We start from the raw sequence: 14897 nt of genomic DNA on the forward strand, positions 1-14897 counted from the left end.
CAACTCTGCCAAACACATTCCCCCTTTCAAAGGCTTTGGGAGGATTTCTACTCCAGCCAGGAATATCAGCGCCCTTTTCCACTGAGCCGAGGTTGGTTTCGTCCGAGGCAGACCTGGCAAGTGCTTTTCACACCCCATTCAAGACCAGAGACCATTCCAGCTCAGACCTCACCCTTTCCCCACACTGGGGACCCCAACAAGGTCTGAGCGTGGACGATCACGGTCTAGTTTGCCATCCGATTACAAGTAGCAGGAGAGAGAAAAAAAATTCACCATCACCACAAAAGACATATTAACCTTACTCTGTGCAGGCAGAGTTCTAAGTGCTTTTCTAACATTAACTCATCTTCCCTCCTACAACCCCATGAAGAAGGGATTACTATTAGCCCCATTTTACAGATGAGGAAACTGAAGACAAGTATTTTCCTAAAGCCGCCCACCCCCACCCACCGCAGCAAGTAAATGGCAGAGCCAGGATTTGAATCTAGGTGTTCCGCTCTAGAGTTCATTCTTTAAGTTAATGTGAACATCTCCCCCACTCCCACCACCACAGCCTAACAACAACAATAATAATAACCACTAGATCGGTGGCCTTCCAACAGGCAGTTTTATACCCCAAGGACATCTGATAACGTCTACAGACATTTTTGGTTATTACAACTTGGTAGGGGGTGCTACTGGCATCTAGTGGGTAGAGGCCAGGGATGCAGCTAAACATCCTACAGTGCATGGGACGCCCCACAGTAGAGAATAACCCAGCCCGAAATGTCAATAGTGCCAGGACTGAGAAGCCTTGGTCTCCTGGTTTGACTTAAGAAAAAAAGAAGAAAGGATAAAAGGTAGAAGGTAGGTAGATGGATGGATACGTGGATGGAGGCATGGATACATGGATGGATGGATGGGTATATAGATGGATACATGGATAGATGGATGGATGGATAGATAGATGGATGGATAGAAAGTGCTGAGGTCTATAGAGTGCCTGTTAGGTGCCAGCCACTGTGCTAAACATGGGGTACCTAAATCAATCCTTGCAGTCACCCTCTGAGGTAGATACTGTTATTATCTCCATTATACAGATGGGGAAACTGAGGATCGGAGAGGCTTGGCACTTTGCCAAGGCCACGTGCTCCGTCCTGTGGTGCTGGCATTTGAACACAGGCTGGAGGCCCCTCCTGATTTTAGGGGCTGCCCCTCCTCCCTTGGCACACCCCAGCCATTACCAGTGCTCCCCATTTGTATAGTCTTGTGAACTCGTTCCTTCTGTGTCTCTCCATCCTGCCTTGGTGTGGGCCCTCCTGCCTCTCAATTCCTCACTGGCCATCTTCTTCCCTCCTTTGTCCCCTCTGTCCACCCTCCAAATGGCAGCCGGAGAGATTTGCCTCAAACTACAAACATGACTATGTCCTGCTTTAAAACATTAATGTGCCTGTGATCACCTGAGCGTTTTGTTAAAATGCACAGTACCTTCGTAGGTCTGGGGTAGGGCCTGAGAGTCTCTGCATTTCTGCCAAGCGCTCAGAATCCAGTGATGCTGGTCTACAGACCACACCTTGAGTAGCGAGGAGCTAGAGAAATTGTTCTCTCTGTACGTGGGAAACCTCGGAGGCGCAGCAGCCTTGTGTGCGCTGGGCTGCTTAGAGGGACCAGGACTTCCTCTGTGAGGGACTACAGCGGGGGCCTCAAACTACCAGCCCCAGGGCCAAATCTGCACCCCGCCTCCGCCTGTTTCCGTAAATAAAGTTTTACTGGAACACAGATCCCCCCATACATTTACGTATTGTCCGGGGCTACTTCTGCACTGCAGTGGCCAAGTTGAGCAGTTGTGACAGAAACCATATGGCTCCTAAAGTCTAAAATATCTACCACCCAGACCTTTACAGAAAAACGCGTCCACTGTCTACAGCATCTTCAAAAGGCTCCGGAAGGCTGCGTGCTGGGGACTCCCAGCCATCTGAGGGGGGTTGACTTGAAGACTTAAAATCACACACACACACACACACACACACACACACACACAGCCATACCTGCGGCTAACAGCTCTCAGGCGGATCTCAGAGGCAGTGGCTCTGGGCACGCGGGGCTGATGGGTGATGGGTTAGAGCACGTACGTGGTCCGGGAGCACTTGCAGTGCCCTAGCCAGTGAGGAAGACAGGCCTCGAGTCCTCATTCACTGGATGAGGAAGTTGGGCCCCTCCCCACAGCCCAGGGCTCTGAGTGGGGTGTGAGCGCCACAGCTGGTTTGCACTGGGGCTTAGACAGGACCCTAGTCTCCTGACTTCCCTCCCAGGGCTCTTACCTCCAAGAGCCTGCATGGAGGCCTCTGTGGCTGGGAATCTGCCTGGAGCGGAGCAGGTAGGGGTTGTTAACAGAAAGACCTTTGGTTCCCCAGGCCGGTGGGGGGATGGGGGGATGTGGCCCACCTTCTGCCTTGAGCTGACTCGCCTCTGAGCCACATTCCAGAGGCTGAGAAAGAGGACGCTCCTCGACTGCGCAGGTGACCCCTGCCTTGACCCTTTACGCCCAAAGAAGTGGATTGATGGAGGTTGACCCTGAGCCCTGGACTGGAGGTCTGCCTGCAAAGACAAATTCTGTCAAACGAATCTGAGTTTCTTCAGATTGCCTGACATTAAAAAGAAAAAAAAGACCAATGATCACAGAGGAAAAATCTCCTAACAGACTGAACGCTGCAGGATGGGAGTTGGGGGTAGGGTGGGGAGGCAGGACAGCCCATGGCATATGCCAGCACTGGACTAAGCACTTCATACACGTTATTTCATTTAATCTGCACAGCAACCTGGTGGGTGAGTTGTTATTGTTGTACTGGCTTTACAGACGAGAGAACAAGTGCCCTGCACAGTGTCTGGCCCCATAGAAGGGGCTACTGAGTGAAGGGCTCAGTAGATATTGAATGCATGATTGCACGGGGCACAGAGAGGTTAAGTGACCCATTGAAGGTCACACAGCGGGGAAAAGCAGGAGCTGGAATTTGAACCTAGATCTGTGTGATCACGGACTCAGTGAGCTGAAGTGACCTGCCCTCCCTACGCCCCCATGCACAGTATGTGGGAGGCTGAGAATAGTCTTGCAACCTTGACTGGCAGGCAGCCTGCAGCACAGGGCCCAGAGCTAGGGCCTGGGGAGGGGAGTGAGGTGACCCTTCCACTCCCACCCCCTCCTTCCCAGCTTCCGGCCAAGGCTGCTGAGACTCCTCCCATGGGGTGACCCCCTGGGCCAATCCCACAGCGGCTCGCCCAGCTGCTCCGGTGAGCCAGCCTGCGCCCTGCCCCAGGGCAGCTTTCCCCCTACTTCCTTGGTTTTGTGGGAGCAGAAAGGCTAACATCCCTGGGGACTCTGGGAGAGGGGGCTCCTGGGGCTCAGGGCAGCCCTTCCCCAGCTTAGGGACTGGGGAGAGAGGAAGAGAGGGAAGGAGGGAAAGAGATCTCCAGCTGGCCAAGGAAAGATGGGAGAAGGGGCAGGATGACTTCCTCGTGGCACTTTCCAGGGTGTGTTTGTGGGAGAAACACACACACACAGGTACACGCTTGCTTTGGGAAGAGCAGGACTTGGTACCAATGCTTTTCAAGTTACTGCAAATGAGTGTGAGTGTCACCAGTTTTGTGTGCCCGCAGTGAAGGGGTTTGTACACTTGCTAAGGTTTCCAAGAGCTCCTTCTCCCAGGCCTGGCAGTAATGGCCTCACCTCTGCTCTATGGAGTGGGAATGGCAATGATCCCCGTTTTACTAGAAAGGCTCAGAGAGCCTAGGACACTTGCCTAAGGTCACCCAGCTTGGATGTGCTGGGGCTGGGATTTGGAGAGACTCAGGCCGTCTAGTGCCAACGTCTGTGCTCTCTTCTTAACCAAACACCCCATGGTGTGTACGGGTCCACCCAGGGAGGAAGTGTTCATTAAGCACCTACTAATTGGTCGATATACACAAAGCCCTTAGCAAAATGCCTGGCACACAGTAAACACTATTTTAAGTGTTAGATGATATTGTTGTTGTTGTTATTATTATTACTGTGTCCCAGGCATTGATAGGTTTAGGCACTGGGGATTCAGCAGTGAGTAAAACAAAAATCCCTCCGCACATGGAGCTTCCTCTGTGGTGGGGGATGATGAACAATACTAGTGAGTAAAGCTCAGTGTGACAGAAGGGTAAGGACTAGAAAGAAAATAAAGCAGGGTTTGGACAATTGGGAGTGCTGGCCGGCTTGGGGGGTGTAATTTTAGGGTTTTTTTGGCTACGCCACGATGCTTGTGCGATCTTACTTCCCCGACCAGGGATTAATCCCGGGCCTTTGGCAGTGAAAGCGTGGAGTCCTAACTACTAGACCACCAGGGCATTCCTGGGGGTTATAATTTTAAAGGAAATGATCAGGGAAGGCCTTCTGAGCATTTTAGCCACAACCAGAAGGGAGTGAGGGAATGAGCCATGTGGATATCTGGGGAAGGCAGAGGGAATAGTCCGTGCAAAGGCCCTGTGGTGGGAGTATGCTGGGTTTGACGTGGATGTGTGAGATACACCAGCTCTGGGGGCAGGTAGGTGGGTGAGTGTCTCAAACACCTCCACCTCCCTCCCCCTGCAGAGGGAGGTGGAGGTTTGAGACACTCATTGTGTGTGTGTGTGTGTGTGTGTGTGTGTGCGCGCGCGCACGTGTGCACATGCACGTAACAGGCACCTGGGTCTGAGGGATTCTAAGTTGCAGAGCATGTGCAAACTTGCCCAGGCCTTCCCACCTTGGAAGGCTGCCTGTGACCTGAGCTTCCTGCCTGCGCCCTGAGCTTCCTGCCTGCCTGGGCAGGGGTCTGGATTGCCTGGGTAGCCATGGTGGGACAAGGGCTCAGCTCTGGGACTGGGGGTTGGAGCACCACGGTTTCAAATTGCTGACATCGGACTTCCCCCAGAAACCTGAAAACCCTGTGATGAGGCAGCGACCCCTTCCCTAGACCCCTTCCTGGAAACCCAAGCCCATAGCGAACAGATCACCCACGTGTATATCTCCAAAAATATCTTCTACCTAGGGAGGAAATTACTCCCTTGACCCCATTTGGGGTTTCCTGCCAAGACAGACAGCTTTGATTTGCTACTTCAAGTCCCTAACTGTGGTCCGTAATCCATCTCCTTTCCTCTGAGACTTTGTAACGTTTGCACGTCTCTGTTTCACCTGCACCAATGGTTCTTGACTCTGGCTACACCTGTAGGGAGCTCCTAAAACATCCTGACACCCAGGCTGCACCCCAGACCAATGAAATCTGAACCTCTTGCAGGGGGCAGGCATCCACAATTTAAAATACTCTCAAGGTAACGCTAATGCGCAAACCAATTTAAGAATTAATACCCTTTACTATTAGATAGTATTTTGTCCTTAATTGAATTTCTCCCTTAAAAAAAACTAAAAAAGTTATTTTAAAAGGAAACCTTAGATCTGGTAGGATTGTGGGGATTTTTTTCCCTTTTGACCCTGTTGAAGAGAGGTGAGCTTATCATACTCCTTGGTTCCTTGCACATATGTTTGTACAAAGCCCCTCGTTTCTTTATTCCCTTTTATCCCCACTCTTTGTGGTCACTCCCTTTGTCCCATAGATGACTTTCCATAGATGACCATTGTAATGAATGAATGAGTGAATATGACCTCTTTAATTGAGTGAATATGGACTGTTGATTTAAATGTGTTCTCACAAAATGTGGATGACCGTTATATGTGCATGGATTTTTAGTTTCCTCAAAAGGGATTGTATAGAATAGCTCATTGTTTCCTGGCTTTCTCCCCTTGCGTCATTTTAAAGACCCACCGTTGTTCCTGTGTGAGGTTAATGCTCTCCACCTATTGGCTGCCGAAATCCTCTATCGGCTCATTTACCGTTTTTTAATGTGTCTGTCTCCATGGTCATGGGCACCCAGATGCTGCCAGCTCACTGAACCTTCTTGACAGGTGTATTCCTTAGTGGTCCTGAGCTCCTACAGTATATACCAGGAGTGGACATGCTGAGATGTGTGCGTCACCCTCTTAGAATTCAGGCTCTTCTCCTAGGGGCTATCATGGAATTTGGGGTCTAGGGACCAGGCTGTCCTGGAGCTCAGAGCTCGGTGTTGGCACTCTAACTTCCTCCTGAGCATGAAGGTCAAGGCTATTCTGCCTCCAGCCCCTGCCTCTGGTCAGCCCATGTGGTCTCTGCCTCCTGGCCCTTGGGGGTCACACTCCTCAAACTTCTGGAGGCTGAGTCACTGCCCCCAGGGCTTTTGGAGGTTCACAGGCTGGCAGGACTGGGGTGGGCATCAGGGGCTGCCCCCATGACGGAGTGTGTGTGTGTGTCTTTTTTCTCCCTTCCAAGGAAGAGGACCCTGACAGTGAGTGACAGAGGCTGGACAGGAGGTTCCGGAGAACCTTTATGTCAGAGTATAGACCCACCTGGGCAGATTTGCTTTGGCTGTGAGGCCTCAGCGGGTCCTAGAGCAGCCAGTTCTGGAAAACCCCTACTGTTGTGGAACATCCCCAGGCAGGCCCGCTCAAGAAATGCCAGTGGGGACAGCGGGTGGTGAAGAAAACCCAAGAGTTGGTTCCAGCCACCCCGCCTCCCCCAGCACCTCCAGAAGCCAGCCCCGAGGAGGAGATTGGGGGCAGGGGGCTGCACAGCGGCCCTTGCCCCTTACCACCCTCCTTCCACCATCACCGCCCCCGAGCTCTGCAGCTCCCTCTCAATTCTCTCACCTGCTGAGTCTAGGTGCCCAGGGGGGACACACAGTATGATACAGGGTTTTCCAAATTCAGTCACGCCTGGGCGGCCTTCGCGATTTTACCCCCGTGCCACCTGGGCTGCTGTTTACTTTATACTTCTGTTTCAATCAAGTCGTTTAAAATGTATATTACTGGAGCCTGTGCTCCGCCAGGAAAGAGGCCACAACAGTGAGAGGCCCGCGCACCGCAAAAAAAAAAAATGCATATTACTTCTACAGCTGGAAAACGAACAGCACTTGCCAGAAGTAGAGAGTAGCTAGAAAGAGACATATAACAAGGCAGAGCAGGCTTGTTAAAATGTAGCTGGAGCCTGTTGCCTGCAGAAGTCTCTGGATTTCCCAGCTGCTTTTTGTCAATCAAGGGGGATGAGCAAGTGTTAGGAGGCGGTGCTCACCCTCCTGCAGGTGGTCAGCAGGTTTGAAAAAATAATTAGTAGGTTTTAGTTCTCCAGGAGCTCCCGTTTGTTGTGTTGCTGTGTCCCTGTCCCTCTGCTGTGCTCACACGAGAGTTCCTGGAACACTGAAATGTATTGGATGCCTCTTAGGCGATGGTACCTCCCACCAATGTCCTGCACACTGAAGGCATCCAACATGTGTTTTTAACAGACAGAAAGGAACTTGAACTTCTGTGCTGGTAAAGATGGTTGCAGTTGTACAGCAGTAACGGCTTGTGGGTGCTGAATAAATGTTGCATACAGGAGCAAAGGAATGGGTGAATAATCCACTAGCATGTAACTCTGTGAAGATGGGTCTTTCTGCCTGTTCTGTGCACTGCTGTGTCCACTGCCTAGAACAGTGCTTAGCACCCAGTAGGTGCCGAGACAGCAGTTAAGTCAACAAGCGAATCAATGAATCTGTAAATTAATGAGTGAATGAAGAAATGATTGAACACGTGAATGAATGTCAGCCCTTTTTTTAGACTCAAGAGATAGGCCTTTTCATCATTAAAAAGTCTACAAGTAATACATGCTGGAGAGTGTGTGGAGAAAAGGGAACCCTCCTGCACTGTTGGTGGGAATGTAAATTGGTGCAGTCACTGTGGAGAACAGTATGGAGGTTCCTTAAAAAACTAAACATGGAGTTACCATATGATCCAGCAATCCCAATCCTGAGCATATACCCAGAGAAAACTCTAATTCAAAAAGATACATGCACCCCTATGTTCATAGCAGCACTATTCACAATAGTCAAGACATGGAAGCAACCGAAATGTCCATCAACAGATGAGTGGATAAAGAAGATGTGGTACATATATACAGTGGAATACTACTCAGCCATAAAAAAGAATGAAATAATGCCATTTGCAGCAACATGGATGGACCTAGAGATTATCATACTAAGTGAAGTAGGCCAGACAGAGAAAGACAAATACCATATGATATCACTTATATGTGGAATCTAAAATATGACACAAATGAACTTATTTACAAAAGAGAAACCGACTCATAGGCATAGAAAACAAACTTATGGTTACCAGAGGGGAAAGGGAGTGGGGGAGGGATAAATAAGGAGCTTGGGATTAGCAGATACACACTACTATATGTAAAATAGATAAACAACAAGGTCCTATTGTATGCACAGGACACTATATTCAATATCCTGTAATAAACCATAATGGAAAAGAATATACTTAACTAAATCGCTTTGCTGCAGACCTGAGACTAACACAACATTGTAAATCAACTGTACTACAATAAAATTTTTTTTAAAAACAGAGCGATAGGCCTCTTGTAACATTTCAGGCCCCAAGCTGGGGGCCAGAGGGGCAGGAGAGGGAACAAAGAGGAGAAGCCAAGGTAGGCGCAGCCACAGGCCACTGGCTTTGGTTCCACCAGCAGCAGCCTTCTGGCGAGAGAGAAGCATCCCGGGCTGGGCACCGCCAGCAGCCCAAACCTCAGTAATGTCCCCCTCACTGCACGCCAGCAGTAGGTACCCCCCAATAGGGCCATCTAGGTAGTAGGTCGGGGCACTGTGGTGCCGAGAAGCATTTCTCCTGTTTAGAAGGGCTCAATTTTCTTCCACAGGACACTGGGGTGGTGTTTTCTGAGCTCTGCATATCTGCATACCCAAAGGGCAGGTTTCTGAGGGAAATCCCCAGGGCTTCTAGGAGAGGTGTTCCCCCCACTTACTGGAGTGTTTACCTTCCCACGTGTTGGGCACAGAACATTCATGGGATAATGTTTAACCAGCGTGTGGTTGGCGTCGCTCTGGTCTGGGTGGCTCACTGAGGACCAGGTGAGGGGTCAGTCTTCCTCCTCGGTGGGCTTTGAAAGAGGCAGTGCCGCCCCCTGCCCTCAGACGACTCTGCCTCCATCTCACCCCCAGGAGGAAAAGGACATCCTTTTGTTCTCTTGAAGTAGAGAAATGCTCTCTTTGTAGGCTTTTTTTCTTAAGGTAGTAGGGAAGCCAGGACTTTAATTCTTTGGAAAAAAATCATCTTTTAAGCAGTTTCTTGTTGCCCATAGAATATGGGCCCAACCCAGCTAAAATAGTCATCCCAGTACCTGTTATAATTTGTGAATGTTTCATAGCTCATGGCAAAGAGAAAGACAACATGACTGTAAAGTCCCTGAAGGTGAGACGGGGTCTTAGACTTGCAGTCCCCACTGCATTCAGGAGTGCTGGCATACTCACGTGTAAGTACTGCTCCCCACATTAAAATCTGAGATGGACAGGACCAGATAAATTTCAGGGCACACTGTTCCCAAACTTCAGTGTGCACAAGGACCATTGGGGAGCTAGCTAAAAATCTACACTCCTGGATCCCACTGTGATTCATTCCTTCATTCATTCATTCGCTCAATGAATATTTATTGAGCTCCTACTATGAGTTGCCAGATTTAGCAAATAAAAATGCAGGATGTCCAGTTAAACTTGAATTTCAAAATCAACGACAAGTGGTTTTTTAGTGGAACTATGTCTCATGCAGTAGTTGAGACATATGATAAAAAACGCTTTGTCGTGAGTCTGAAATTCACGTTGAACTGGGTGTCCTGTATTTTATCTGATAGCCCTCGCTCTCACCAAGCTCTGTTCCTGGCAATGGGGGATACAGCAACGGACGAGGCAAAGCCCCTGACCTCTGGGAGCTTACGTGCTAGTGAGGGAGACAGACAGCAAACGAATAGATTAGCCAAAGGAAGGATGTTGGGGGGCACCATGGCAGGGTACAGCTTCTAGGCTTGTCAGGAACAGAGCACATGTCACCTCGCCATTGGGACCTGCTGAGTCTGAGAGGGGTGTTAGCACAGCCCACCCGCAAAGAGCCTTCTCGCAGGGGAGGGGCCCCATGAAAACTAGAACTGCTCGCAGATCTAGGGCATCCAGTGATGATAGGAGGAGAATGCATGTTTCACCCACAGTGAGGTGACATCTGTTGAGAACACTCGGTTCTGGGGGTACTCATGGCTGGCTAAGTTCAAGATCAGGTTCCTTCTGATACCGCAAATGTTCTCTGCAGACGCTGCAGGAGATCTTCCAGACGGAGAACACCATCATGCTGCTGGAAAGGTCCATCATGGCCAAGGAGAGCCCGCTGAAGGTGGCGCAGACAAGGCTGGAGTGCCGGACCCGGCGGCCCAGTGTGGAGCTGTGCAGGGACATGCCCCAGTTCAAGTGAGTGGTGGAGGCCAGAGGGGAGGGGTGGGTCTCTGGAGCTGCCAGGAAGCCTGGGTCTGGAAAACGGACCCTCCACCAATCAGGACGTCCAGGCCCACAACTCCACAGGGCACTGGGTGGGGGCCTGGGGCTCTGGGGTGCCCTTGATGGCCTCCCCACCGCGGAGACCGCCCCCCTGCACTGCAGCCCTCTCATCTAAGTGAGGATGGTTTTGTAGCTCTGTTCTGCTCTGGGAACCCTCCAGCTGTCCCCTAAAAGCCAACAAGAGGGAACCACCCAGCCCAGAGATGTGGCCCTTGCCCTTGCGGGCGTCACTCTCTCTCTCTCCAGGCTCCCATGAAAGAGGCGCCCAGCCCACACCTCAGTCATCCTCCACCGCCCTTTCTGTGAAGTTCTCAGCTGAGAGCCCTCGGAATAGCCTAACCCTGCCTGTGCCGCTTAGCTAAGGAGGGCTGCTTCTGTTGACAAAGGGCCTCCTCACAGGAGAGGGGCAAAACACTCATGCAGCCCCAGAGACAGGATTTGTGAGTCTGGAGGAGGGGTTTGGAATGGGATGATGACCAGGCAAGGAAGGAAGTGGTCATTGGCCATGGGGGATTCGTTTCCCATGAACATGCTGTGTGACTTGGGGCTGGTCACTTGGCTGCTCTGTTCCCTCCATGCTAGGGGCACTGTCTTCGTTCTCTATTGCTGCATAACAAATGCCCCCACAACTCAGTGGCTTGTCTTCCTTCCGAGCTGAGATGTGGAGAAGAGCGCTGGAGAAGTAAGGAGGAGGGAAAGTATTTGGAGAGAAAACGCCAGGTGGTTCCATGTGCTGAGGTTTGCACGGCCTCGGTTACTGCCTGAGATAATCTTGTGGGACACAGAAAAGCTGGCTGTGTCGGGGGTGGGGTGCAAAGCGACGCCTGGCTTTGAGCTTGAAGGCCTGGCTACCTGCTCCTCAGCCCGCTGCTGCCCTGGAAAGTCTTCACCCCAGAAGCGGGTGCCGTGTGGCCAGGGTCCTGCCCCACCTGGGCTGGGTGGGGTCCAGGTCCTGGGTGAGGGGTTGGGGAAGCTCTCCTGACCCCTCCTCCACCTGCCCCTGCATCAGCTCAGGTTGGGCTCCAGCAGCCCTGGTGCAGAGGCTCTGATCACCCATTTGTCCACCCCAGGGAGGCTTACACACAACCGAGCTTTAAGGGGAGGGACCAGATGTTGTCCCGGGGGACTTACTGCTCTGGGACACACTCCCTGCCTCCCCGTCCACCAACTGTGTCACCAAGGGGTGTAGACAGAGAACATGGATGAGGCGTGTTTGGCTCAAGAGTCCTGGGCAGTGTATGTGTATGTGTGTGTGTGCGCATGTGTGTGTGTATGTGTGTGTGTGTGTGTGTGCACAACTATATGCACGTGTGTTGGGAACTGAGCGGACAACAGCACTCAAGCTGTCTGCCTTCTGCAGCAGCTTAATTGCCCCGTCCATGCATTACATTCTTTGTCCCTCCATCCCCTCCCTTACCACCTCTGGGTCTTTCTCCTCTACCTCCCACAGGTGGCCCCTCTTCTCCTGGCCCTCTCTGAGCATGCAGGTCCCTTCCTTGTCCATCCCTCCATTCCTCAGACTGAAAGTCCCTTTAGATTTGCATTTCAATTAGTTAAAATGAAATAAAATTTAAAATTCAGGTCCTGATTCACACAAACTGCATATCAAGTGGTCAGGAGCCACGTGTGGCCGGGGCCACGGAACAGAATATTTCCATCGCTGGACAGCACTGCTCAAGAGAGCCCCCAGGAAAGAAGGATCTCCAGGCTGCTTCTGTCGCCTCTCTCTAGCTCAGGCTTGTCATGGGGGTGCTCATCCTTGGGATATCAACCCAAGTCCTCCCAGCAGCGTGTCCTCCAGTCCTGAGCACAGTTTCACTGTCCCTCCCCACCACCCCCAAGGTGGGTCCCAGGGCACAGCCCCAAAACCAACCCACCGTCACAGCTCACCAGGTATATTCCTGTCTTAGGGCTGCTCTGACCAATTACCAGAAACTGGGTGGCTTACAACAGAAATTTATTTTTTCAAACTTGCGGAGGCCAAGCATCTGAAATCAAGGTATCGACAGGGTTGGTTCTCTCTGGGGCCTCTGAGAGAGCATCCTTTCCCGGCCCCTCAACTGGCTTCTGGTGGTGGCTGGCGGTCCTTGGCTAGTAGCTGCATCACTGCATCTGCATCCGTCTTCACATGACCTTCTTCCCTGTGTGTCTCTGTGTCTCAAATCTCCCCCTCCTTTCTCTTACAAGACCAGTCGTTGGATTTAGGGCCCATCCTAAATCGAGGATGATTTCTTCTCAAGATCCTTAACTCAATTACATCTACAAAAACCCCTTCTTCCAAAGAGCATCACATTCACAGGTACTGGGGTTCAGACTTGGACATATCTTTTGGGGGACACTATTCAACCCACTCAATCTGGATATTGAAATAACCCTAATCTCTCTCCCGCCTCCACTCTTATCCCCGTCCAATCTAATCTTTACCCAGCAGCCTGGAGGTTGTCCTAAATCTGAATCAGCACATCATTCCCCATTTCAGCGCCCACTGCCTCACCAGTGCCTTCCCGTTGCCCTGAGAACAAAATCCAGACCAATCGACTTTGCATGTGCTCTTCTCTGTAGAGCCACACGGTCCAATTCAGTAGCCACCAGCCGGGTGTGGCTCTTCCATTTACATGTAAGTGATTTAAAATGAAAAACGATGAAAAATCCAGCTCCTCAGTTGATCTTGCTTCATTGCGATTACTCGTGAGCTCCGCGTGGCTAGTGGCCGCCGGATCCAGCAGTGCGGATATAGAACATTACTAGCATCGCACAGAGTTCTCTAGATCAGCGGCTGTAGAGTGCTTCCCTCTTGATCTTTACACAGCCAGCTCATTCGCTCAAACGTTCCCTCCTCAGAAAGGCTTTTCCTGGTGCCTTGGGAAGGTCCCACAGGAGCAGAGCTTCAGGATAGGGGAGCCCCGCTTCAGCCTGATCCCACGGGGAACTCTGGAGCGTGAATTATACCACGGAGCTGGTTCCACCCTGAGGCAGGGGATGGCCTTTTGTACCCACTGCCGTTGGTGAGCCATTGGCTTCCCTGGAGACATGTGGACCTAGGAGCCATCAACAGCCAACACTCCCGGCAGCTGGGGCACAGGTGGGACCTGAGATGGATGCCAAGAGCAGACATCACACCTGACCATCTTAGTTACATGAGGCTGGCCCTGTTATCTGGGTTTTTTTAAAAACTGTGATAAAATACGTACAACATAAAGTAACATACCATTAGTGGCACCTAGTACATTTACAATGTGCAGCTAGCTCCAGAACGTTTTCATTCATTTGACCCAAAAGGAAGTCCTATCCTCATTAGCAGTCACTCCCTATCCCTCTCCCTTCAGCCCCTGGCAACCCCTAATCTACTACCTCTTGTTATGGATTTGCCTATTCTGATCATTTCGTATAAATGGGATCGGACAATATATAAGCTTTGGTGTCGGTATCTTTCACTCAGCATCATGTCTTCAAGGTCCATCCATGTTGTAGCTCGTACCGCTGCTCCATTTCTTTTCATTACATCTCAACAATATCCTAGTGTGGGGATAGACCATATTTTGTGTATGCATTCATCTGTCGATGGACATTTGGGCTGTGTCTACCTGTTGACTCTTGTTATTAGTGCCCCACGAGTATTTGTGCAAGTATTTGAGTGTCTGTTTTTAGGTCTTGTGGGTACATACTCAGGAGTGGAATTGCTGTGTCCTTTGGCGAGTCTGTGTTTAACTGAGGAACTGCCAGTTTGTTTTCCTGAACATCTCACCTACTTCTCCCTTTGCACTCATTGCCCTCAGCAGCTCTGCTGTGTGTTCACCTGTCGGCTTGCTCCCCCTCTGTCTTCTCTGCCAGCCGAGCCCCTCCCACCTGGCTCCTGACACAAGGGAGACCTGTGCCGCCCGGCTGGCTGAACCGTGCCTTCCCCTCTGCTTTCTCCCCAGGCTCATGAGCGAGGTGTGCACCATCAACGACACCGTGCAGACCCTCAAGCTGAGGCTGCGGGAGACGCAGGACACGCAGCAGCTGCTGGTCATGACCAAGTGCCGACTGGAACACGAGCTGGCCATGAAGGCCAACACCCTGTGCATTGACAAGAAGTGCATGGGCATGAGGAAGACCTTCCCCAGCGCCCCCTGCCTGGGGATCTGCCCCTGAGCCACCGCTGCTCCTGGCGCCCCTGGTGCCCCGCTCCATGCACGTTCCTTACACAGCATAGAATTTGCAAAGTCAGAAAAACAAAAGAGTCATTTTCTTCCTTTCCTCCTATCATGGGAAAAAATATATATATATAAAGAGCTAAAATAAATGTGCCATGCCAGGAATCCTGGAGCTCGTTCCTTGCTGCAGCACCACCTTTCTGGCTGATCCCAGGAGGAGACAGACTGTGACCCCCTCTCGGTGACGGAGCATTGTAAGGTTGTCAGCCTTGCCAGGAATGGAAGAGGCCACCTTTTCTAAACCTGTTTGTCCATTTA

The 14897-nt window shown here is 51.1% G+C and overlaps 1 protein-coding gene across 1 annotated transcript in view; it reads left to right on the forward strand.

The window, feature by feature from the left end:
• The window catches only part of TEKT5 (tektin 5), a gene marked incomplete at both ends in the record, with an annotated part of 38381 nt that extends 23804 nt beyond the window's left edge, over window positions 1-14577 (forward strand). The window contains 2 exons of the mRNA XM_082856795.1: window positions 10202-10356; window positions 14364-14577. Of these exons, the coding sequence (XP_082712921.1) occupies window positions 10202-10356; window positions 14364-14577 (369 nt within the window). The remainder of the gene's footprint in view (window positions 1-10201; window positions 10357-14363) is intronic.
• Window positions 14578-14897: the final 320 nt, after the last annotated feature.

The sequence above is a fragment of the Leucopleurus acutus genome, assembly GCF_964270905.1.
Source record: "Leucopleurus acutus genome assembly, chromosome: 16".
NCBI classification, from domain to species: Eukaryota; Metazoa; Chordata; class Mammalia; order Artiodactyla; family Delphinidae; genus Leucopleurus; species Leucopleurus acutus.